The 27249-nt window shown below is 40.7% G+C and overlaps 1 protein-coding gene across 1 annotated transcript; it reads right to left on the bottom strand.

Moving 5' to 3' along the window:
* Nucleotides 1–3552: 3552 nt before the first annotated feature.
* LOC128354419 (neuronal membrane glycoprotein M6-b-like) lies at nucleotides 3553–27047 on the bottom strand. The gene is made up of 7 exons (XM_053314661.1): nucleotides 26978–27047; nucleotides 9905–10091; nucleotides 8109–8268; nucleotides 7419–7587; nucleotides 4889–4962; nucleotides 4742–4807; nucleotides 3553–3828 (listed from the first exon to the last, which is right to left on the bottom strand). The coding sequence occupies exons 1-7, from the start codon at nucleotides 27045–27047 to the stop codon at nucleotides 3676–3678; spliced, it is 879 nt and encodes a 292-aa protein (XP_053170636.1). The 3' UTR covers nucleotides 3553–3675.
* Between the last annotated feature and the right edge of the window lie 202 nt (nucleotides 27048–27249).

The raw sequence follows: 27249 nt of genomic DNA on the forward strand, positions 1-27249 counted from the left end.
ATGAAACTGTCTTTTTTGCCTTATTAAACATGAAGGTGTTGATGACAAATATGTCTCTGAAGAGCAGTACCCACTTTGTCCAGTAGATGGTGTTCACACATCACACGTTTGAAAGACTGGTGGAAGACCTGAACACGTGACAGCAGGATAACCACAGGTGTAAATGATCAAATTAATGGCTGAACTCTCATTTAGCTGCTTTAGTTTCAGGCTCCTAGTATTGTTCATGCTGCCTCACTGTCACACGCATTACTGAGACACTCGTTAGTGTTATTAGTAACACCTGTGCTTTTTTTACAAGCACACATCAACAGTATCTGCTGTTAAATGAAAAAAACCCTGCTTCTTCATGTATTATGTAGACACTAATGCTGTTACATGGTGGTAAATGTTTTATGTATAGCACTCTAATTGCCTTGTTGCTGAAATGTGCTATACAAGTTAACATGCAGCTAATTAGATAATATAAGTGATGACACCTGTGTGGGTTGACGCTGGGTGTTAAAACTTTGCCAGAGTTCATTCAGTACTGATGAAGCTGCAATATTTCTGATTTTCAAATTAAATGTAGAAACTGCGATGAACTTCTAATGGCTCCCTGGAAAGCAGCAGGAAGGCAATATTTTTCTTCATTTACATGGATTCCTTTATCCATAGAATTAAAATGTGCTATTTCAGCATAGGTATCATTAATGGGATTTTGGTCCTGTCACCCAGCTTGAACGCTGAGCTGACATATTTGTCTTTAAAAAAGTCAAGTCCATTCACGACATTTGTTCAACAGCTCACTTAGCACCACCTGTTGCAACAAGAACTTTATGACTGCATGAGACTAACATTAGGAACTTGTTGGGATTTCAAATGTATTGAATCTCTTAGGTTAGAAGTTTGTCAATGCAAGTGATGAGCATTTCCCTTCTTGATTTTTAATAAGTTTGTTTTCATAAAAAGGAAATCCAAAAAACAGAACTTCAAAGCACTTCATAGAGTCAAACTCAAAAAAGAGACGAGAGACAACGGTGTCACGATAATAAAAAATATCGGTTTTACTAGAGAAGGTTACAAAAATCATCACTATATAGGAGTCATAGAACTATTTCCAACTTAAAAAAAACATAATGAAACACCTACAGGGACTACAATGCCATCAAAGTACAATGGATTTTTCTTTAGAAAAGAGTGGGTGAGAAGGTGGGGCGGGGTGGGGCTGGGGGGCAGTGTGGAGGAAGAGGAGAGGGGGCAAACACCGCCTACCATAGTTGTCAGTACAATTGACTACACATCACCTGAAAAACTGCAAAGACACAGTCATGTCTCCTTCATGCAAATAAGGAAACGACAACACCCTGACACGCATCGTCTTATAGGAAATTGAAGTTTGCCTTTACATCAACCTGGCGGCAAAGCACGTATATTTATCAAACATAACACACATGGCAATATAGTCCTTTTTTATACAGAATAGACAGCTGCACACATGGACAATACTGACATGCTTTATCTCATTAAAGTTCAAAAATTTGTCTTCTTCAGTGTTTTTTGAGGGAAAACTAACCAGTGATGATCGGTATAGAATATAGTTCATGATTATTAAACAATATCTGATTATAAAATTAACGTATGAAAATTCCTGACTTGTTTTATTTAGAGTGTAAACATCCAAAACAGTCTCTGTGGCTCATATGAGAGGCATGACATTAAAACGAAAAAGAGAGAGAGAGAAAAAACAAAACAAAAACAAAGTGACTATTTCCTCAACTCGCGCGTTGACGAGTCACTCATTTGGCCGGCCAGCGATAAAATAAGCACAAACAAGATCGATAAAATCATTATTACTGAATCACAAGAAGAACTCAGCTGCCCAAAAAACTGATAGAACATTAAAAATCAATTTCCATATTTTTTTTTTTCACATTTTAAAATGTATACATCACAAGCACCTCAATCCATCATACCATATCATATCATGACTGCACTGTATCCCTCTCACGACATATCATTTAAGATGTTACATTACAATTATTATATCAAATGCAGAACTAGTATTCGAGTGCTAAACACATATCTCAAAGGGAACATTTACATATATTTGTGTGTGTGGGGGGGGAATTAGAATAGCATGTCAAAACACTGATTGTGTTCTCCTCGTCTGGGAGAGGTGTGAATTGAGATTTTGTTAGGGGTGATTCGGCTATTTACAGGTGAACTTCATTCGCAAAAGGAGCAATTTAAGTAGATGAAGAAAACTGGTATTTGCTGTATAATTAATGCAGGACAGCGTACCAATGTGGTGACACGCTGTATTTGGCCACCAATTGGATTCTACAACCTGCAGTGTTGGTTAGGTTCAGGCATGAGGAGTGAGATGGTCAGGGTCAGATTATCAGGGCTGGTTGCAGAATCTGATGGGTCACCAAATACGGTGCAATAAAAGGTTAAGTGCTTTAGATGGTGAAGCTTTGGAAAAGAACACTACTGGAATAAAGACTTGGTTTGATACCTGAGGTGTGTGTCTTTTATGTTAAAAAGACCAGGACAGATTTATCATAGAGTTCTGCTGCCGCTGGTGACGAGTGTAGCAAAAGCTGATGTTAAAATTAATAGATTGACATTTTTGGGAATTGCAACTAGCTTTTTTGCAGAGAGTTAGATAAGAAGATTGAAAGAGTTGTATCAATCTTCTCGTCTGAATAAAGCAAATAAGCTAATTTTCCAAAAAGGTTTGCTACACCTCTGGTCTTAAATTAACTGTGTTAACCTTGTTGGATAAATAAATGCACAATAATCCTTGAGATACCACGCAATTTGAGTCTTCTAGTTATTTCTATTAGTGAAAGGGAGGGGGCCGGGGTGCTTTATGTTTTTTAAGGGATTTTAATTATCCCTCATTTTTTGTGTTTTTGAAATAGTGCAACAACGTATTGAGCATTAGCAATAAAAAGTTAAAGATGGAGAGGAAAGTAAATGAGAAAAAACCTATGAGCGCAAAAACTCAAGAAGAAGAAAGATCATAATAGTACCTGGCATACTTTTCAGAGAGTATTAAAAAAAACAACAACATTCATACACATTCGCACAATATATTCATATTCATATATATATGCATATAAAACACCAAAAAAACAGAGGAAGTTGGTCTCTGCCTGGCTTCCCTGTGGCTGAAGCAGACAGTGAATGTTTTTTTTAGGCTGATAGGAGCTGTGTTGTCGAGAGGCTGTGTTGGCTCAGGGCGCGAGGCCATCACAGCCGGGCCACTTTCACGAGCCGCCGCCGCCCAAAAGCACAGGGGGTGGGGTGGGGTGGGGTAGGGTGGGTGGGTGGGGGTTGGAGGAGCAGGAAGAGGAGGAGGAGGAGACGCTTCTGAACTGATATATCGTACCTGAGCTCGACCCCGGATGGGCGAGCTCTCTCGTTCTGAAGCATCTGCCTCCGTCTGGGCCCGACGTCACTCCTGATCCTCAATTCTCTTCCCTTCTGGTGCGCTCCCACATTTCTAATAAACATCGTGGAGGGGAAGAGGATGGAGAATCAGGAGGTTTTCTGAGGGCGGGTGGACTATCAAACATGACCGAGGTGATTTGTTTTAACGGAGGGAGGGGTGGGCGTTGGGTGTTTTGAGGTGGGGGTTAAGGTGTGGTGGGAAGATGAGTGGTGGCGTGAGAGGTCTGCTTGTCCTTATGAGTAGGAGGAGGAGTTCTGGCCATCCTTGGAGCGAGCCTCAGCCTCCAGATCCTGGTCGTCCTTGGTCTTGATGTCCTGGTACTCGTGCGTGGAGACGGCACTCTTCAGGTAGGCCCAGTTGGCCGCCAAAATCATCAGATAGTGAATCTGAAGAGAAACACAGGGGTTTTTTGACAGTTTTTGGGATGAGAAACAAAATGTGCAATGGACACAATTTTATCACTATGGATTGTAAAGAGGAAATGGAGAAGTTGCTCAAATGCCCCCAAAATTATAGGAAAAACATGAATTGGCACTTAAATTTCACTGAGGAAGAGAATTTCTCCACCACCCACAATTTACTTTTATCTTGCAGCTGTGAGTGGCTCCACTATTTACTTCATACTTTGCATTTTGGGACAGAATTTTAAGTATATTTTTTAAGCACTCCATGTTAAAAGCTGAAAGTATGGAATTAAGACGCAACTTGAGAGTGTGGATGTTTTCAGTCACAGGTGATTTCACTAATTAGCAGTCGTCTGTGAAATCACCTGGTAAACCTGGGTTGAGTTCAGCAATACCCAGATTTAGATGAATTGTTTTTGAATGCATCTGAGGATATCATGAGAAAACATAGTAGGAAATTTGTTTGATGACACATAACTGTTAAAATGAATGCCAAAGTGTCCAATTTGCTAGAACCAGTGCAGGAAATGTTGTTTTTATGTATTTGCCTGCACTCAATTGCTTATTCCTTGTCCATTTAGCATTCTGCTTCTCCTACCTGCTGAAAAACACATTACAGAGAGCTTTCAAGTGACCCGAGCTCATTGCCTTTTTTAGTATCTCCATTTCCACACAACACAAAAAAAAAAAAAAACCCACCTCCGCAGCTGAGTGAAAAAAACAACAACACTGACCCTCTGTAAGCACAGAGGCAGGCTGCAGGGTAGAATTTCAACCCATAGGATGACATAGTGACAAACATGAGAGGCGGAGTTGCTATGGCAACAGATAAGCACGCCATGGCAACATGCATATTTTGAGAGGCACATTATCAGCGGCATCATGAGACGCTTACCAATGCGATGACAGTGGCTCCAGCACCGGCTAACGCAACGATGTAGAGATGGTAGGACAGGTAGAACTGTGAAAGAAAAGAGAGACTGTTAGTGAAAGGATTGAGAGATAAAAAAAAGAAAAGCAGTCCAGGTCAGCATCCTCTCACCTCGCTGGTGTTACAGATGTCTCCCAGTGTGGCTCCGCAAGCTTTTCCCGGAGTGGCATTCCAGGGAATAATACCTGCAGGATCAGAGAGATGAAACGTCACCGGACTGAGGTCGCTCTTTCATCTCAGACGAGAAGCTTTTTGCTCCCCTGAGACTGTATGATTGAAGGCTTTATGAATTAGGCTCGGATAAAGATTAAAGGAAACAGGGCTGCTACTGTTCTGGCCTATGAAGGAAAAATATGGGTCATTACTTTGATTTATTTCTTTACTGTGGAAACATTTTCACAGACTGAATAGCATAGGGAGACTTACTTTAACTCAATTTCAGCTTCTTTTTAAACATTTTCAACAATTATCATCATATCATAAATAAGATCATGTGACTGCAAGCCTTGCAAGACACAAGGATTCATCAAAAATCTTTAACAACTACAGCTCTTGAATGGCTGATAAAAATTTGAAGGCTGCCAGTAATTGGGGTTAATATTTCATACAGAGTAGTACAGTGCGACTGCCAATAAAGCATATGTGATCCTCATCCTACTTTGAAAGCGGGCCAGCTGTCCTTCAAATGTGGGTCATATACTGTACATTAGGCCATCAAACAGATAACTAGATATGCAATCACAAGAGTGTTACAGTGCTGTAATACTGCATAAAGGTGGATTTTCAGAGAGAGATCCAATCAGGATCTCAATAATCTAAATGCATTTTTTGACCTTTCACCGAATAGAAAATACCAGCAGCTGGAGATGAATACGTGATGTTGCTCATCAGAGACAAGACTAAAGGGTTTTGGATATGCTCTTTCTATATGTTGCTATGCTTCATATTTATGCTAAATGTGAAAGCGCAGTATATGAGATGCCAGGAGGTTCTTTTATGTGCACACTTAAAAGCCTTCATGGCTGAGGCTGGTGGACATGTTTGAGCTCAGACACCTTGATCAAGGGAATTTCTCCTAAACTTTGAAGGCATGTTACACAGTGTGCAACTTGATGGAGTTTATTTCAGTTTACACTGTGTGTTTTTCTGCTTATTTATTTGAACAAACACCTGTGACCATGTTTTTGTAGGTAGCTTAATTAGCATAATGTTGTTTTTGTATTCGGCTGATGCTCTGGTGTTAATTTTTTGTTGTCGCTGGCCAAATTGTGCAAGGCTGTTTGTTTATTTTTTAGGTGATTTCATTTTTACAATCTTTTTGCAACTATTTTGATTATTTAAACCTGCAGAGTGGAACTTTTACAGATAAATTAACGTATGTTGCATTAAAGCCCTGGCCTATCACCAACATCAATGTATATTTCACCATATACAGAGGTTTTAAATCTCGACATTCTCACACTGGCCATTTGGCTTGGGTTGTGTGACACTCAAAACTATTTATCCACCGTTTTACAGCCGCAACAGTAGGTTATGTCCATCGGGCATACTGGGACAAATCCCTGTGGACAGTCAAAACATATCCGTCTCTTTCTGTGTGCCTGTCATTCAGGGTGCACATGAGATCTGCTGGATGCCAGGTGTATCAGGCAATCACAGCTGAGTGCCCCACTTTACTCTCACTGCCAAAGCAGGAGACAAAAGTCCTGCACTCCAGCTTTAATCATCTGACCATGACATCAACAGGATATAATATATTTTGTATATGTCTATGTCTGCTTTATCTTTTTGTCATATTGACCATATGCCTCTTTGGAATCAAATTGTTCCCTTTTTTCAGTCTAATTAAGAGATTTATTGATTAAATTCAGTGTGTGAATACTCTGCAGTGAGTTTATTAAAAAGGTGCAGAGCTTTAACTTTATACAGTCTGATTTACATGTATCACATTGTACCTTTTTAGAATAAAAAAACACATTTCCCATAAACCTGCTGTCAAGCACATAGTGACCTGATTTTGAAGGTAAAAAAAGAGATAAGAGCAGTGAATAATTAATCTGTACGTGAGCTGACATGCCATTGAAGCTGCACATGTAATATACAGAACCACAAAAAGTAACATTATTCATGAATTTCTACTGTAACACAGTGGGAGTTTTTTTTAACCCAGTTGCCAAGCCCCGCCTGTCACAAGTTCTACTCCCACCCACACCTGATCCAATTTAACCACAATGAAACGTGTCTTCCTTAATTAGATCAGGTGTGCAGCAACAGAGCAGGAGCAAAAATATAAAGAGCAGGTTGACCTTGATGACTTGAGAATGAGCTGAGAAATACTGTTTCTGAAGCTGCAGGTCTTCTTACTGTAGCAATGGTTTATGGAATAAAATCATTGGAATATATACAGACATTAAAGACATTACACCCTGTAACACTGCATGATTGTTCCAAAAACAGCTCTGGATTTCAAAGACACATGACTTTGTTTTAAGATATTTCCAGCTCTGATTTAATGAGATTTCTGCTGATGATGCTAATCTCTCACATTTTATATTTAAATTTCACCCCAAAATTGTAAATATAGGTAGAAATGACTTTTATCAGAAGCAGATCAAATTCCCTTTGTGTGTATGCCACTCACCATACTGCCTAACGTCCACACAGATGGAGTCAGGTGAGGTGATGTTGGAATCAGGAGACCTCATGGCAGCACAGGTATTCCACATGTTGAAAAAGAGAAAAACTGGGATGGCCGTGAAGCCGAAGATGGCGAGGAAGGCCAGGGCGAGGATGTAGGTCAGGAACATGAACTGGAGAACACGAGAAAAGAGAGGGTTTTTTTGCATTTATCAAGAAATAGGTTAATATTATTCTTTAAAGACCTCCACCCATCACACACACATGCACTTAAATGGACACACAGAACAGCTAATGTTACTGGACATCTGTAGCAATTAGAGTAATCAGGCTAGAAAGGACAAACTATGCCAGAGTTGCCCTCAAGGGCTCAAGTGGGAGTGTTTGTGAATGTGTGTGTGTGCATGTGCATATATATAATGTATATGTATGTCCATAAATGTGCAGAGGTGTGTGAGCACTCGAGTGCTCTGAATGTGGCTCTGCGACACTTTTATGATGACCCTTAATGTCCTGTCCTATAAAGCATAATGAATGATTGTTTTCAGCCTGTAAACACTATTTTAAACAGGAACGCTATAAAATACACATCAAAGTAATTAAATCTCATTTAAAGACTTTAATCTGGAGTGTATCTGGGTCAGTGGGTGTGATGATTTGCAGCAGCTGTTTGTGTGTGAGTGCGTTGACGTACGAAGGCGGTGATGCAGCGTCCGCACACGGAGGTCTTGAAGTCGCTCTGCAGCTCCTTCTTGATGGCGCTGGTGGTATAAAAGCCCTCAGCCAGCAGGATGATGGCGTAGACGAAGAAGAAGGAGGCGATGCCGTAGATGATGTACTGAAAGATCTGGATCCTGAACACACAGAAAAGAAAGGACTGAGTTAAAGATCCTCTCCAGACATGTAATGAGACTTATAAAGATAAAAAATATGTATCTGAAAAACTGTTTAATTACCATTTAAAACCCTTAAAGGTATACTATGCAGGATCACTTATGACCCACTAGAAATGTGTGCTGGTGTTTAGGACACTTCTGGATGTCAGCCTTTGGGCATTAGGTGTGTAGGGTGTCAGGACTTGTAGCATAGCGAACAGTCCTGACACCCCACACTGTGTCTGTGTCATGGATGCATTAAGAACTGCAGGTCTGTGTGTCAGAGCAGAGAGGCCACAGTGGACAGGATGAAGCTCTGCATTCACACAAAATTCAGCAATGTGACACCTTCCCACACCTATAAATGTGCTTTAGGATGAAACAATCTGAATCAACACTGTGTTCTCACCAGCGTCGCTCACTGTCTTCATTCACTCTCTAGCTTGCTCGACCACCGCTGCACTCTTTCTCTTTCTTGCTATTTGAGTTGGGGAGTAGCCAACCTTAAATGATGTGTTTACAAACACCAACCATTAAATTCTGCATAGTATAGCTTTTTAAAAATAATATATCATTCTCTCTCATTAAAAAATCCCATATCTGAATGAAAGAATATGCAAATATATTCGTGCAGCAGCTTCTCTGGCTCCAGGTTATGGCGTAATGAGTGTGTTTCTTCTCTTTGTGTAAGTGTGCAGATAACACCACCAGTGCAGCTAAGCCAATAAGGTACAGCCCGACCGAACTTCTGAGCATTATCAACAACTCGCATGCCTCACTTCCACCAAAGCTCAGAGAAATGCCCAGCAGACACCATGCCCTGTGGCAGCGGACTGGTGGAGAAGACTACAACAGTTCAGAAGTGAGAGGAAGCACAGTGCACGGAGGCAGAAGAGTAGTAAGAGTAAGTAGGCTGGTCTGTTAGCTAATGCGACCAGGCCACTTTTTCTTTCCTCACAAAATGGATCTGGTCCAACTGAGACTGAGCGTTCATAGCCATGGTGTTGACCGAACATTGCATTAACACGGCTAACTTTATTGTCATTGGAGGGGGTCTTTAAAAGGATATTCTGAATCATAGCAGATAGTGTGGCTGGCTGATTAATAACTGCAGGCTAAACAGCAATATACTGGATTCGGCCTTTCAACTTGATGGGATTGCTATTATTAAGTACAGATCAGAATCAGCTGTGAGGGAAAGCGAGAGGAAGTAGACTCTGCTTATAATTACCTTTTTAATTATGAATGATGTTTTCTTGGACATGTGATGTGACTGAATCTGTGTTTTTGAGACTGTCTGTGCAGTTTCAAAGCGGAAATGGTTAATGATGGCATCGACTGCTTATTTCCTGACATGTTTTGTAGCATATAAAAAATACAATAAGATGGTTAAAAACTTGAGATGTTAGCTAGTTTTAGGATATTCTGAATCAGGATATTGTGGGTAGCTGGCTGATTAATAACAGCAGGGGTACCACCAGCATTTTCTGGTCATATTGTTGTTTCAGTATATCAGTAAAGTTCAACAATTATTCATCTTTTCTAGACGTTTTCCCATAGTGGAGCACCAGATGTTGACTGATTTCAATCACAGCTGTCAAGATAAGGAACTTACACCACGGTGAGGGTTTCGTGGTCGCTTGCGACCCTGGAGAAGTGGTTCTCTAGCATGGTTAGGGTGCCGGTCAACGCCACGTGGCCGCAACCGCAGAACAGAGCCACGCCTGAGAAGCAGAGGATGGTGGCCACCAGGGAGGCATAGGGCACCCCACCCAGACACTTGATGCAGCACTCGAAGCATCCTGCAGGGGGGAGGGGGGGTGGAGAGAGAAAGAGAGAGAGAGAGAGCGGGGGTTAACTCACAGATTAAAGGCTCTCCTGTTGCATTTAGCTGCAGGAAACTTCAGCAAAAAGGCTTTAAGGCAAACAGCCTGCTGCAACATGACACATAAAGAGGCTCTGGTGATGACACTCACTGCAACACTTCACAGCCTTTGGTCCACTGCTATCTGATTACTCCTACATTGTTTACATTCATACTGTGAGGGTGAATCAAGTATACATGCTGAGAGAGAACCACCGCCACTCATCTTTCAGAGTCTACAAGGGAGGAACAACATTTCTCTCAGGCATGTCGAGCGGCTAATCATAGCAGCTTTCACAGTTAGTGTGTATTCACTTTGAGCTCAGCCGGGAGTGTTGAATATTACATGTAAGCTGCACTACAGTACACTCTCGCATCCTACACAGTTGCCACATTTCAAAAGTTTTTTTTTTCTTTGTCATGATCAGATTGAATGAATAACTCATGATTTCAGCCTAAATAAATGATTTCAAAATGAATGACATTTTCTAGGGCATCAGAAAAGTGGCACTTGGCGAGCCGTACTGATGGAGGGTGTTACTCTTGCAGGTGAAAGTGGGAAGATGACTGACTCTATTCTTCATTTGTTTGTTGTGCAATTAAAAAGTGACAAATGTGACATCAGAAAGATTTTTAAAGAAGCACCGGGCATGTATTTTTTTCCATCTTTCACCGGCGTTTTCTCATATTTCACACCCCCAGAAAGATGATCAATGATCCACAATTATCCATTACGCTCGAGCAGTTTCTGCAGAGTGATGATGATGATGATGATGATGAATTAGTACATTTGTTTTCCATTAACAGTGGCAGCGTATGAAGCTTGTTGAGTGAGTTATGAGCTCTGGGTACAGGTACAGGAAATGCAGTGCCTGCTGCTTCCATCAAAGTTGAGAGGATAAAGAGTAATGAGGAGGAGGGAAAATAACACATTGTATTGAGCACAAGAGTCGCATCTTATATAATGCCCCGTTAAAAATAGCTCCTCTAGCGAAGCAGGAAGTTACTCCGAGAAGAAAAAAAGAAAGACAAAATGAACTGTCTTGTGTGAGCCACTTTGCTGTTTCCATGACAACCCGTTCCAATTGTAACTCTGAAGCATCATTATTTCATGTTCGGAAGTTTGTTGAATCTAAACATTTCTATTTGTAAAGCATTGAAAACACGATTGACCGCAATGCATATATTTCAAAATCTGTATGTGGAGCTCCGCAGACATTAAATGATCTGCTCTGACAGCCACGGCTCCTAAAGTGAAACCATGACTGAGAGAATAACACACACTTAAAGCCAGGCATGGTGCTTTATGATATATAGTGTAGATGACAGGTGATCTGGTGAGAACATGAGATTCACTCTAACATCCATACAAGCAGGAGATAAGACCCTCTGACAGCTTTTATCAACATCAAACTCAGTCGATGGACTCTGACAGCTGATTATATGAGGTGATATCCCTCCACATAAAGCAATTAAACCACACACACACACACACACACACACAGATACACTACATCCGGCTTTCCCAAGAAACATCATAAATCCTCACTAAACCGTGAGAGCAGCATCATTTTATTTCATTTCGTAATGAAAACTTTCAGCACTACCGCTCGTATTTTTTTAATCGACCTCTCAGGCCAGGTACTGTTACACGCCTGTGTGGAGAGTCGTTATTGATGAGTTTAAAAGAGCAGATTGATTCCTGCGCTCCCTACGGTGTAGAAGAAGCATAGATACTATCACTGCTGAGAGAAAAAAAGGTCGACTTACTGAACCTAAATGTGGGGATTTTCATGTTTTTCCATCATTTAAATCATGCTGGTTGACTAATGGACTTTAATTTGATGCATGTTTAGCCAGGCGCAGCTTTATATATAGACTGCTATGACATTTTGTACAGACATTCATTGACCCCAGAGGATGAATAGTGACCTCAATTTTAATTTAATCTTATTTTAATTTTTCTGATATTTTGGATTATGACCAAATACCTGCAAAACTAACATTCCCAGCAGTCTCAGCTTTACCTTACTTGCTTAGACACCTTGGTACCTGCTAAACACCAACATGTTTGCATTGTCAATTTGAGCTACAGTATATGGATGTCATGATGGTGCCCTAGACTCTAGGGGCAATAGAAGTAAAGGTCATAAATCCCATCCTCCACTAAAAAAACAATTAAAGATAAAAAAAATACATCTTAAAAGTTTCAAAACGATAACTCAGTCTGACTACAAAATGTCCTGCTCTGTCATGTAAAGTTTCACTCTGATAAGAAATGTTTTGTTCTGTTCCCTTCATCATCGTGTCTGACCTTAATGTGGGGTCACGTGCCGGCACACATTGGAAACTCCACATCCGAAGAATGAAAACCCAAAGTCATAAATCTAAGATGCAACTGCTTCCCTCCAAAGTGTGCAGCTGATGAAGACTGTGTTGCGTAACGGAGCGGAGGACTCGTTGCATAATAGATCTAAATCCTATTAATGTTAATGAAGGAAGCGGGCTGATGGAGAGGTGGAGCTGATAAGGCCGGATGGCTCTAAAATCCCGAGCCGAGAAACGGGACAGGCCTGGGGGGACGGGGGTTTACAATAATGTCACAGGTCAATACAGTACGATGATGACCAGGAGGCTTTAAAAGCTCCACACTGCTGTAAAAGGTCAATCTCAACAGGTAATTTAGTATGTTAGTCTTTTTTCATACAGAGAAGAGAATAAAACCTGCCTATGAGATGTGATAATCCCGTATACTGATGTGGCATTATCTTGAATTTAACTGTGACTCATTTGAAGCTAGATAGAGGTGGAAGGAGCCAAAGTATGCAGATTTTGATCAACTGTTTTACGTAAAAAAAGGATTGCATGACTGGTATTTAAGACTTTTCCTACTTCTGCTTTTAAGTCTGTCTTCTCCCTGACTGCATGCAGCTTCACGGAAGAATTCACAGGTTCCTTTTAAACACTCACGGGCCCCTCATCCGGTCCGCCTGAGGCTATGACTGTTTATCAGCCTCAGTTTAAATGTACGCTAATGGGAAACAGACAGGGCGTAGTGGTCAGCTCAAACCAGCCCTAATGGAAATCAATGGACTATTCATTTAGAGCAGAATTTAGGTGACACACACCGAGGTCGAACTATCGCTCTCGTTTTATACCTCACTGCACCTCACGATCTCTGTCCCTGCCTTTGCCCTGCCTGTCTTCTTCTCTGCTCTCTTTATGAAATACAACCGAATGCCCACGTTGTACTTCCAGTGAGCCAGCTGGAGTTAATCGTAATATGTTATGCTCCCGTTACGATGCTGTATCATATATCTCGACCATCTCATACCAAGGACGATGCATCAGTTTGTGGGAACGTTCTAGTGGCTTTCTGTGAAGGCAGCTTGCCAATATGGAACAAAAGATCTGGAAATTTCTGTTTAATTTTGTCAAGCAAACAGAACAGCAAATAATTTGACAGACAAGAGCTGCAATTAAGGATTAAAATCCCCTGCTGTTAAAGCTTGTTCTCCTTCCAAAAGAGTTGTGTGATTGGGTGCAGGACAAAACTAGAAACTGTTCCCTTGCTTAAATTAGGATTTCAATTTGCGTCTTTGGGCAACAGTTAAAGGAAAGATGGATAATAGACGCCTGTTCTTTTTGTTTTCTCTGCGGAGAGAGAGAGAGATAAATGAAGGGATGTAGAAAGAGATGGAGGCGAAATGAGAGGAAGAGATGGCATAAGCGAGGAGACAGAAAGAAAAGGATGTGAATGGAGAGGAAGACGGAGCACAAGATCGATGGAGAGCGAGCAGAGGAACAAAAGGAAGAGGAGAGGAGAGAAGAAGGTGAAGGGAAAAAAGGCAGAGCAAGCGAGGAAGTACAGAGAAAAGAATGAGAGAAAGTGTAAGCGAAAAAAAGCAGCTCTTGGCCCCAGGGCCGGCAAATAGCAGTTGCCATAGCAACGTGTTACCCACGACCCAGTTCAGCAGTAGCGTAGTGCTTCACAGCCGCTTTGCTCTTCTCTCACACACACACATACACCGTTTGTAGAGTGATGTAACCTCAATAAAAACCTAAAGATTGGTGCTAAATGGTGACAACAATCTGAAATTTGAACTGAAAATAACAAGAATGCTCCAGGATGTAAAAGAAAGAGAAGATAAACGTGAGGAGGAAGATGCTATTAAGCTCTAACCATATTCGTTTGCTCAGGTTTTGGGAACTAGGTCAAGAATAAATTGTAGTATTTGACATTAAAGACAAAAATAGAGACCTACTTTCTTTTTCTTTTCTCTGAAGGTTGCTTCCTTGCAGATATGGCAACTCTGTATTGACTTAAAGGAGACGAAAAGCAAAAAGGCACTGATGTTTCATCATTTATTAAGTTAATGAATGTTTCAAATGGAGTCACGTTCCCTTTGAATTGACAAATATAAGTCCAATATTCACCCTTCTTTTAGCTCCGTTTTTCGTTTCCACCAACATATGAGGGAAACATCTAGCTCTTTCAATGTTCTGCTATAGCTAACCTTGTCTGTTTGTTGTTTGGTGCTGGGTTTATCAGAGCTCTGAAAAAACCAATGCTAATGAGAGCGGTGAGATTTGAACCAAAACAGTAAAATCATCATGTTCTTGCTTTTTCAACGGAAATCACTCTGTGCTTGATATGTATCCAAAGTGATTATGCAATAGCATTGACATTACACAATGTTACACAGCAGAGACAGTGCAGGCAGTTTGTAGGAAGATGTACAGCTGAAGGAAATATGAAGAAGCCTTTTGTGAGTAATAATGAGAGTGGTGTTGGTCCAAATTGTCCAGATTTCCTAGATGTTTATCAATCATTATTCCTGGATTTTCTGCAGAGATTATCATCAAGTTTTTAGGGAAGGGAAATATTTCAGGCTCTTTGACTTGATGAATGAGGCGTGGATGAAGACAGAACCTGTCACCGATTACTGACATCCTTTGTGATTGCTCTCTGCTTCCTGTCAATCACCTGACACCCCTGACATAAAATGAGGGGTGTTCGCCGTGAAATAATCCCTCAGAAACACATAGCCTTACAAACCTCATCATTGCATTGTCACCAGCCTTCAATTTGTAGCTTTTGCATTTTAAAAACAGACAAAACCAAACTTTTAAGACATCTATATTGTTACAGGGTGCTTTGCAAGATAATTGGGGTAAACAGAAGCTAAACACTTAATTAACAATTTCCACCTTTTATTAGCAGTAATCACCTGTCACATCTATTAAAAATACTGCTTGAATTAATGTTCTTTATAACTCTGGCAAGATTGATTGCTTTTGCTGTCATGCCTATAAAACAGATTTAAATTTAAACTGTGAGTAGAGGAGAGAGAGAGCCAGAGAGAAGATTACATCGACTGTCCTGATAGTTAATGATTTGCCATAAACTGTACAACCCAGTGGCACAGCATGATTATCGCCAACTGTTAGTACGCACAGGGCATCTGCCAGGAATAACGGCATTAATAAAGCTTTGTGAATATTTCAACGGGCCGGTCTGGTCCCTGCCTGCGGCTGTATTCCAATTTAGGAGTACTGTATTCATTACGGGGCAATTTCCTCACAATGCATTATGGGTAGATTCCCACAAGAGTTCAGGAGGACCTGAGAGAGAGAGAGAGAGAGAGAGAGAGAGAGAGAGAGAGAGAGAGAGAGAGAGAGAGAGAGAGAGAGAGAGAGAGAGAGAGAGAGAGAGAGAGAGAGAGAGAGAGAGAGAGAGAGAGAGAGAAGGTGTGGGAAAGTGAAAGAGAGAGAGAGAGAGATATGTCTCTTCTGGCTCAGATGAAAAAGAAGCCCCATCTGTTTGACGGCAACACAAAACACACACACACATAAGCTCATAACTTCAGCTTGGGAGATTTCTCTCTCTCCACTTGTATTGAAGGATATAGTGCTCCTCTGAGCTTTTTGAAACCCTTTTAAAAACCATGCAGCTAAAAACACAGATGCGTCCCCTTAAAAAGATATTTCTGCTTTACTACATCTTATGTAGTTTTGGACATTTTCTTCTAGCAGTTCTGACACCAAAGTAATTGCTTAGATCTGGGAACAAGCAGCTACATTGCCACAAAAATGTCCAGTGGGGGAAGACATGTGAGTGGTCAGCTTTTTAAACAACAGTTCAGTCAGATGACCTAAACCAAAAGTGAAAACACACAAAATGCTGGAAATAATCATGCAATAATGATTTTTGTGATGAATTAAACTGCCAATTATTTTCTCATTTTGTCTATAAATTGTTAGAAAATAAAGAAAACATTTCCCAAAGTCTTCAAATGACTCATTTCATCTGATTAAATTGTCTGTGAAAGGAGAGCAGCAGCAGCAGCCTCCATCCTCTTATTAGTGTCTATATGTGTTGCATTCAGGCACATTTATGAGTGTAGGTCACCATCATTTTGGGGGTGCTCGGGGCCAAAAAGGTCACCTGTAAAGAAAAGCAGCAAATCCTCACAATTGAGAAGCTGGAAACATCATTTCATTTTGCGTTCCAACTATCTGGTTTAAATTCTACTCCAGTTTCTTGTACCACGTTTTTGTTGCCGTCTTCCCAGATCTAATAAAATTAATTTACAGGAACAAAAGTAAGTCCCAAGTCGTCATAAAGTGGAACTGTCTGTCAAAAGCTGTCAGTTTGATGGCACAGGCTCAGTTGTTACATGTGATGATTCAACTTTCGCAATACTCTTTAATCATGATAACATCTTGGTCTCGTTAATTCCTTCCCTTATCTTGACACACATTTACCGGACAAACAGCACATTTTCCACCCGACTGTTTCCACGAATTGGCTTGTTTGTGGTGTTGATCAAGAGGACACAATATGCTCCCCTGCCAGGTAAGAGGATGATGCCAGCTCCCAACCTTTCTGTTTCTCCTCTCCTCTCCTGTTCCATCTGTACATAACTGACCCTAATCTTCTGTTTGTGAGAAACCCTTGGCTGCTTATGTGGTATTATGAAGGCCACCAAGTCACCATCTGGCATAATTGAGTGACTGTATACCTCTCAAATCCCGCTCTGCTGGGTGATCAATACTTTTATCCCACTGATCTGTTGGATATTTGGCTTGCTCTCCTGTACTGTACCTCTCTCTGGGCTAAACTCTAACAGCTGGATGAGGGACTCAACTCCCAAGATGCATCAAACAAACCCCCTCATGTAATGATTAAAAGAAAGATACAGATGGGACACACACAAGAGTTTATGCCCTTGTACAAAACACACACATATGCAGAGAATCACACACAAACATTTCATCTGGTGCACATTACAACAAGCTTGTTTGCATGTTTAGTTATGACTCGTCAAACTTCTGCATGCCAATAATAAAAAATTACAACAACACAGGAATAAATTAGTAAAACATCGCATCACAAGCACAGCAGAGAACACTTATTTCACAGATTGCTACATTATGCTCGCACTCTTGCTCTTAAAGTCTGGAACATGAAATATTAATCAGTTCTCTGGATAGGTTAAGGTGCTTTTGCTTGTTTGGTGTCCCTTGTGTGAACTGGGATGCAGCTGGAGAGCCATTCATACTCATGTGGAGCCCGGAAGAAAGAGCACAGTGTAACACAGGCCTCATTACATTCCCTGTTGTGGTTCACCAGGATCATCCACAGATTTGCAATGCAGATTAAGATTCAATACTGAATTCTGAAAAACTAAAATATTTTAAATCTGCACGCCTTCATATGTGCTGTAAATACGTTTTTAAATGTGTAATCCTAACACTACTAAAACTGGTATTAGTGTTTCTTTCACTGTTTTCATGTGGAGACAAAACACAAGATTTCAGCTGATTCCACAGAACAAAAGCTCGGATACGAAATATGGAAGCCCATATCTGTCATGAAAAGAAAAAAGAGGATTCAATTTTGACTTGCTAAATCAGATTACTAAGATAATAAATGCAAATTATGAGACATTAAGTCAAAATCTTGTCTTAATAAGTCAGAATTATAAGACAGGAAGTCAAAATCTTGACTTTTTCTTATGACAGAAGTTGCTTCTGTATATGAAATGAGGTGCTCAAGATATTATCTTCAGGCATTCTGGAGTACATTATCACACATTAAGATGCAAACAAAGCTGTATTTGTTTCCTTGAGGGCTACTTCGCATAATGAGGCAAGCACAATTAACAACAACATTAAAGGAGTTTATTCAAAATTGCCTGGCTTTAGGGTGCAGTGGCTCCATCTAAACAGAGATGGCACAAAGTCCGCTCACCGCCTACACAGTGTGAAAACTCACTTAGCTCTGTTGCCTCAAATCCTCTCCTCTTCAGAAGCACGATCACCTGTCCTGTGCTGCCGTTGGCCAGCTCAGTGGAGTAGAGTGTATGCTATTAGTTTGAGTCTTGTTCCACCAAAATGTAAAATGGCCCCTCAGGCCAGAAGTCAATGGCTCAGTGGTTACGCAACCAACTTGGCTAATGTCACTTTCCCTGAGATGTCAAAGAAGTCGGTGGCCCTCCTCTGGCCCCATCGCCTCCACCCCCTGCCTGCCCCTGATGTGATTATGGAGATTCACTTTCCAGCAGCCTCTGGGGCTCGCTGGAAATTGTGTGTGTGGTTGGCACAAGGGTCCAACTGAGCGTGAACTCTGAAATATGAGTTACTACAGAGAGTCTCATTTACTGTAAGGCCAAAGCACTTTCTGTGAAGGCAGACTTTAGTCTAAATATTTACAAATATCCAGAAGATGAGGAATAAGATATAGAGGTAGAATAATAATATCACAAAAATAGAGCTTGTTCATCATCACAAAGTCAATCCTTGTATGGCAGTAGGGGTCACACACCAGAATCAGAGCTCATATTATAAAAATCCAGCTAAAAACAGTTTTATTAACTCAAAGATGGACTCAAAAACAAAGCAATGACGCCCAATGACCCACATGTCATTCAGGCCCGACCATTTATCAATGTCACCCATGGCAAATGATGACCAGCACTAATCAGCATCTAGGCGTTTTATGGGCTATGGATGAGAGGAGCAGATTGGGCATCGGTGGGTGATGGAGGAAGGCCAGAGGAGGTTGGCATCACTCAGGAACAAAGCATGCTGTGCCAACCTGTCACTTGCTGCTATTCATATACCAACCGCAGACTGGAGTTCAATCATAGATCCAACCATCTACTGTTTTGTTGAAGCTTGTAACTGGTTCCCCAATTTGTATAATCTGTTGCTTCCCATTAGGTCTGTAACCAATGGGTTAAGCTATTTTCATTAGCAATTAATCCTTTAATTATGTTTTTGATTAATTGCTTAGTAAAATATTTGAGTCCATGAGTTTTTCAATTTAAAATCACATAAGATGGAAAAGCAGCTTGAGCTGGAGCTGAAACCAAAAAACACAATCAGACACTTTTGCGTAATTAATGACTTCAAGAAGTGAAACTATCTAACTTTTGACAGTATTAACACATTAATAGAAAATGCTGTGTAGCTTTAGATACTTTGGCTAATATTACTGCATATATGATGGCTAATGTTTACTTTCATGACTATATTGCACTACTGTAACACAATATTTACGCATTTACCATTTTTGCTTCACTACTTTCATGTTAAAATTTAAATAATCTCTTTCCTTTATGAATGTCTTTTTCATTTTTGATGAATACGCAGTTACTTTTTAAGGTAAGCACCAAAAAAGCTAGTTTTTCGGGGGGTTCCCAGTGCTGCCGGCTTTCATGCTGACAAGACGGACTCACCCTAAATGCTGCTTGTTTCCAGACCATGCAAGCAGAGAAAGCACATTTAAATATAAATGTGACCACAGTGTGGGGACCGAGAGTGCTGAATACGAACACGACGGCGTACCACACAGACAGTCTCACCCACACGTGTGCACACAAAAATAGAACTTTTCCTTCAGTGCAAGCACAGACATTCCCCTCAACCACTCCTGGTCATTGACACGTTAACAAATATAAGCGCACAACACACACACACACACACACACACACACACACACACACACAAACAGACACACATATATCCAGATGGAGTCTGACAGCATGCTTTGGGCAAATGGCTTCAAATGAGGAACACATGAGCCTCTCCCTGTGTGACGGCTTTCACATGCTCCCACAACCTCACACACCTCCGGGGCGAGAGGAGAATAGCCGTGTGTGCATGAGTGTGTGTGTGTATGTGGGAAATAGATAAGAGAAAAAGAAGAAAGCAAAAAGTAAGTAAGTAAGTAAAGACAATCTGGACAGTAAATATTTGTGAGCACACAGGGACAGACGAGAGAGATGTGAGGACAGGATCAAGCTTGTAATCAATGTCCTGAGTGATAAATGGGGCTTCTTGATTCCTTGCATGCAAACTGGAAGCACGACACGCTCATCCAATTTAACTGGAGATGAAGCGTATTCCAGTTTGAACCAGTCTCTTTCCGAGTGCGGTCTATACTCTTTCATTTATCTGAGACACTTGAACTCATTAGACGTGGCGACGACAGATAGATTACCATCATAGACGGTTGAAGTCTGGGTCAAAATGATTGCAAATATCATCAATTCTATAAACAGAAATGTGAGAGTCAGAATTAAATAAACAAGCGGCCGAGTCAGTTCCTCTGTGTGCTTACATTTGGATTTGACGACTGTTTCAATTTGATTTGCGCTCACTCAGTGTTTTTGTCAGTGAAACTAATTCTGGTTTCATTTTGAGTATAACCTCATGATGAAGATGTAGCTGTAGCTGTACTCACTGTTTTTCTGGAACATCAATTTAGTGTGTGGGTGCATTTTCTACTTAATATCGTCATTGACAAACTGCCATAAAGATATGGAGCGAGAGCCCGAGCCTACATGTGAGAGGTGGTTATTTGTAACAGAGTGAAGTAGATGGATGCCAATAACAGCAAGACTATGTGTTAGAGTGTGAGTGTATGTGTGTGTGAGAGAGAGAGAGAGGCAGCAGCAGCACAATAGAAGTCCATAATGGCAGAAAATGTGCAAATCAGCTACTATTACAGTCTCGGTGGGGAGATTTATAAAAGAAGGACATTTTGAGGCTCGCATTTGTGTTTGGTTGAGCCAGCAGATGCCAGAAATCTCAGGTAAAGGTAATAAGCTGAACCTTATATGACATCAGAGGTGCAAGCTATAGCAAAAAGACTTAAAATATGGTGGTTAATGTTAGCTTATGTTAAATATATCTTATTCTAATATAGGTCTAATTAGAAAAGGCAATATCAGCTGTTTCAGATCTATTTTCATCATTTTTTGTACAAGCATAAAGGCAAGAGAGTAAAGTATCTTGATATTGCGCAATAATGTGCCGTTAGCCAAGCTAGTTTTCTGCCCTAAAGTTATTACACACATACTCTAATTCTCTCTTATTCCTTAAAGAGTGTGTAGAGGAAGCTTCTTAGGATTTGTGTGTGTGGCAGCAGTGATTTGCTTTGCCTTGTAAAGTGGATTACGAAGCAGAATAACACTAAACATGCAAGATGTTCATTCAAAAAAGGAGCAAAAGTCACTACTGGCCATCTTCTTATATACACTTTTTTTTATTATTCAGCACATGTTTGAATGTTGTACTGCTAATGCATAATATCAGAGTTATAGTAGTAAGAAATAAGAGGTCAAAGTAGGAACCACTGCAACTGTCTGGGAAGTCTGACTTTCTTAAAAATCACATTTTCAACAGCGGCAAAGATCGATATGGGATTTAAATGTTTTATGTAATGTGAAACATGCAATGCTTGATCTACTGTAAGGTCAAGAAAGAGCAGGAAAGTAAGACTCTCCAATATTTATCAGCATCACAAACCAAATGTCAGCACCAGCAGTGATAACAGTCCAACACCTCTATCGCCTCACCCGACTGATGATCATCGAATAGGGGCTGGCCTTTACATTCAAGGCCACAACCTGGGCTCAGCTGGACTGTGTTCTTGAAGCTTTTTTTCTCATGTGACCCCTTACAATAAAGGTCTCTTCCTGGCTCGGGTGATATCAGAAAGCCCCTGTTTCTTCTTCTTGTAACACTATCACACATTGGAGGTTTTGCCAAGGTGAGATTAGGGCTGCAACTAATGATTATGTTAATATTTTTTTGATTAATTGGGTCTATAAATGAAGATGAAAAACAACACTAATCCAGAAGTCCCCAACCTTTTTGGCTTGTGACACCTTAAATCCCTCATTCAAACCAACATAAAGGGACTTTTCTGTCATAGATTGTCTCATTTTCAGAGGGCTGAAGGGGTAAAATGCCTTTCTTTACTGATCTACTTCACTTCATTTCTTATCCATTAAATCATGTTGTGATTGTCCCAAGAGGCTGAGGCGCATACAGTAATTGATTAATTGACTAATGTATTCAGATTTGTGTGAGTTATAGCAATAAAATCAATGAAATTAGTCCCCAGGTGAAGACGGGATAATTGAAAAAACCTTATAAGGGGTTATGCAAAAGCACGGAATTGCTTTTTCATTTGCTTCCCATCCCACTCTTAAATAAGGAAATACAATCTCAAATTCGGTCAAGCACACATGTAAGAAGCAAGAACTAAGTCTGTTTTCTTGTAAGAAACTGCACATAGCCGCGCCCAATGGGAACACACGGAAAAAGAAATAACCAGACCTCAGATGAATCTTTCATGTGTAAAAAGCATCAACATTGAATCAGAAACTATCCCTTTACTTTCAACTGTGACCTGCATGAACACTGCAGGAATGTGAACGTGGCATAAAGCAATGGACTCCAATAATTTTGTACCATTTTGGAAACATATGCTGGTTAAAAAGAGAAGTAGAGGTGATAACTCTCTAGAATATAATCTTAAAATCCTCCTCTATTCAGGTCAAATATCACAGATTTAAAAATAAAAAAAACAAAAAAAACCCTCATAGGCTGATTAAGAGGACGTCTCTGTGCTTCGGAGGTTGCTCTGCCCTTCCATGCAGAAAATTCAACAAAACCTGCGCCCCTCCAGACAATGATGTAATCTTTTACGGTTCTGATCTGAACATCATAACCAAGGACGGCGAGCCAGCGCTGCGTTATGTAAGAGCGGGCACATGCACACACGCAGTGAAAGAAAGGTGTGTGTGTGTGTGTGTGTGTGTGTGTGACAACAAAAAAGGAGACACATTGGCTTGAGATGCGCTTTGAAATGCTGCAAGCCGCTTTAGGGAGACACATTAAAGGTAAAAAATACAAATGCCACATGGGAGGTGCTTTCTTTCTCTAATCAAACTGTCTTATACTAATGAAATCTGATATACCTCAGAGAGTGCAGCTGATGTCTCATTATCCAAGTTATCCAAGTGAGCATAGTATAGCCTGACTCTAGATGTACAGATCAGAGATTATAGGAAGCAATCTAGCAAAAAGATCAATCCATACCAACGAAACACCGCCCATTCTCCCGGATTATGAACCATGTTTGTGCTGTGCTCATTTCTCAGTTTGTAATTACTCAATATCATGCAGAGATGCTACAAAGAGAAACAACAGAGAGAAAAAAAACCCCATTAAAAGTGATATTTTTGTTAAGTTTAATCAATCTGATCCAGATATATGGGCTGATATGAGCTGATGGAGATCTGTTAAAATTGGTTATTAAAGAATTGTGACTGAGATATATCATACAGATATCTCTATACAGTTGAGATAGTTCATGGAGACAGTTTAGATGGTATCTCTACTGTATATTACATATCCTTGCCATTGTTCTACTGTAATATCTTTTTACTTATCTGCTGACATATATTCCAATATTGATATATCTGCATTAAACTAGCTCAGATATTAGCCTAGCCAATATTCGCCTTTGACTTGAGTAACAGTTATATTGAAAATACACTAAACTGAATGTACATGATACTTCTGGCTTTAATCATTGAAATGGGGGCGGCTGTGGCTCAGGAGGTAGTGTGTGTGTGTATGTGTGTGTGTATGTGTGTGTGTGTCTGTGTGTGTGTGAATCAGCGTTAGAGCTCCTGATGAGCAGGTTGGCACCTTGCATGGCAGCCTTTGCTATCAGTGTATGAATGTTAGTGTGAATGTGTGAATGCTGGCCTGTAGTGTAAAGCGCTTTTGAGTGGTTGAAAGACTAGAAAGGAGCTATATAAATGCATCCCATTTAAATATTCAGAACTCGCATTTGTGTCTCCAGACTATTTCTAAAACTGAAAATACACAAGATGTATTTATCACATCAGGCACTTTGGTGTGATGATTTCATACGTTTTGGAAGTATTTATTCCCAAACTGCATCCATCTGCCTTCCGAAACAGAAACGTGTCATATACCAAAGCTGAAGAAGCAGCGCTGGCAAACACCGACACAAGCTTCTTACATGACAGCTCTCGCCTTCTTGCCCCCACTGTAAATCTTCAGCTTCTTAATGGACGCTATAAGCTTATGGTCACATTCCAGATGTCAAAGGCACACACACAAATGATTACACCAACAAATAGACCATCCTCCACTCTGGTCTATTTCGGTATGCTGGTGTGGGTGGACTCAGTTACGCAACATCACACCTGGAGCACAACAGTCCAGGCTGCAGAGGTTCAACTGGGTGATTATTTCATTGCTTCCACATTAAAATGGTGATTAAGGGATTCAGGGAGTTATTGCCCTCCTGCTCAACTATCCTGAGGGTCTCAGAACATGTCCACCCAACTAAAGTTGCATGGTGTGGGCTCCCATTGGACACTGGTCCACACGTAACATCACGCCTCCGGAGAGGATGATGTAATGTCTTTTTAAACATCACTGTTGAGGGACACCCCGCTCTTCTCCACCTTACGTCATAGCTGAGAAAAGAGAAACCCGTGACCTAGCAATATCATTATATCGCTTCTTTAAAATATAAATCCAGGGTCGTAAAACACTTCAGCCTCTCAACAGTTGCAGCAGCATGAACTTTGAACTCACTGGCTGACAATTAGCTTCCAAAATAGTAACATTTTATGCCAATTTCTAACTTTGAAGCTAGAAATCTATATTTGCTTCCAAAATTGTAACACTGGACTCCATTTTGTAACTGTGATGCTAAAAGTCTAATTATTTGTTTTCAAAATAGTCAAATGTATGCCATGTTGCAAGGCTTTGTGACATTTCATACTGGCTAGAATTGCTGCAGCAAAATATAATATTTATAACACTGAAGCAAAAAATCTGAATATTTGCTTCATAACTTTGACACTGGAAGTTATTTTGAAAAACTGAAGCAAAAAAACTGAAAATGTCTTTGAAATAGTAACATTTTAGCCAATTTGTGTAGTGTTGACATTAAAAATCTGAATAATAATAATTTTATGCCACTTTCAAATGATGTTGAAACAAAAAATTTTCATATTTGTCTTAAAAATATTTACTTTTTGTTCCAATTGTAACACTGAAGCTAAAGATTGCTTAAAAAAAAATTCAAACACAAATCCTTCATTTGAACACTTTGGCACACATGAAACTGCAGAAATGAAAGTAAAGGCATGGGGAGTGTGGATATTGCTGTTAGATCAGTATGTGTAAAATCCTTCAGGCCCATAAACTCTGACATGCAGTCAACTATCCTGCTGTCTGTAGCCAACAGGGCAAAAAAAGGCATCACACTACATCTGACACAACTGCACTGATTTGTAAATAAAAAGGATAAACTCAGATCCCCAGTAATCATCATTATCATCATCATCATCATCATCATCATATCTTTAATTCTTTGCATCCCATCCATCATGATGTGCACTGTGAGTTATTTCACTAACTGCTGTGTCCACACTGAAGGATGTGATTTTACTACCAAAGCCACAGTGAAAACAAATCAGTCACATCCTCTCTGTATGGGCGTTGAGTCCTCCAACACAAAGACACACCTACACTGTTCCCGCACAGATTCAGTGTGAGCAGAGAGGCAGCAACAGTTTGGCATCATTTCAGTGACATTTATCTATTCTGTGTGTCGTAATTGATGTGCACAAGAAGAGTGTTTCATATTTCAATTTATATTGCAGGCACATCTGACACTCTGCTTTTATGGCTGTAAAAAAGCATTATGTGCCTTCTGTGTGATGCTGTTAGATTTAAAGGAGAGATTCATCTTTTATGAAGCCTAACATCAATTGTGTGACCTCTTTAGACGCTTCATTATCAGCTGTGAGCATTTGGGCTTGTAACTGATGGATACATCCATCCCTCTGCGTCAAGTGCAGCCTCCTGCTCGACTAATGGACCCGATTACTGCGGTCATACGAGACACAGACTCCATATACCAGACTCCATACACCGCCGTCGACTAATCACGCTCTTCACACATCAGACACCGAGCCTCTGTGGAGGAATCGCCGTTAATAATCGAAGCGTCTGCGGCGGGAGGATCACCCACACCTGACTGGAAACAATGCAGGGCGCAGCGCACAGCCTCACTCTTTATCAGCTGCTCATTAGTGCAGCAATAAGCTCGTAATAGTGCAGCAAATTGGCATTAATATATGCTCCATAAAACCAGACCGTGCATCTTCCACAACCCGCCCACCCTCTTTCTCCTCCATCAGCTCCCCCAAAATCCATTTGAAGGCGCAAAATAACACCGGGGAGGAAAATCGGGTTTGTGGTGGGAATAATCTCGGTCATCTACAACAACTGAAAGAGAGACCGTCGTGTCTTTCAATATCTATAGAGAGCCCACAGAGAAAGGCACCGCTATTGTGTCGCACACAAGCACAAGAGAAAGCCATTGCAAGTAGGTTAAACCTCTCAGGCTGGCGCAGACGCAAAATAATCTACAAAAACGCGCAAATGTCAGCGGCTGCTTGAGCGTACCTTTGCTCTCCTGTCCCTCGTCTTGAGTCTCCTCCGCGTTGGACTCCATGGCTGGCTTTGTTCCATCCATTATTTTAAGGAATTATAGTCTCCTTGTGGCACTTGTACCTTACAGTGTGTGGATGCTGGAGCCTATCCCGGTGCCTTGATGCTCTCTCTCTCTCTCTCTCTCTCTCTCTCTCTCTCTCGCTCTCTCCCTCCCTCTCTCTCTTTCTCTCTCGCCTCTTACACACCCTCCCGCTCCCTCTCCCCCCTTTCTCTCTTCCTCCCCG

The sequence above is a fragment of the Scomber japonicus genome, chromosome 24, assembly GCF_027409825.1.
Source record: "Scomber japonicus isolate fScoJap1 chromosome 24, fScoJap1.pri, whole genome shotgun sequence".
NCBI lineage: Eukaryota > Metazoa > Chordata > Actinopteri > Scombriformes > Scombridae > Scomber > Scomber japonicus.

Excerpts from the sequence above, each read along its gene's own strand:
- LOC128354419 (XM_053314661.1), bottom strand. The coding sequence starts at position 27,047 with ATGGATGGAACAAAGCCAGCCATGGAGTCCAACGCGGAGGAGACTCAA. Across the intron at positions 8,269-9,904 it reads CACGAAACCCTCACCGTGGT|GATCCAGATCTTTCAGTACA; the intron begins GTAAGTTCCTTA and ends CTGTGTGTTCAG. Across the intron at positions 7,588-8,108 it reads GACGCTGCATCACCGCCTTC|TTCATGTTCCTGACCTACAT; the intron begins GTACGTCAACGC and ends CGTGTTCTCCAG.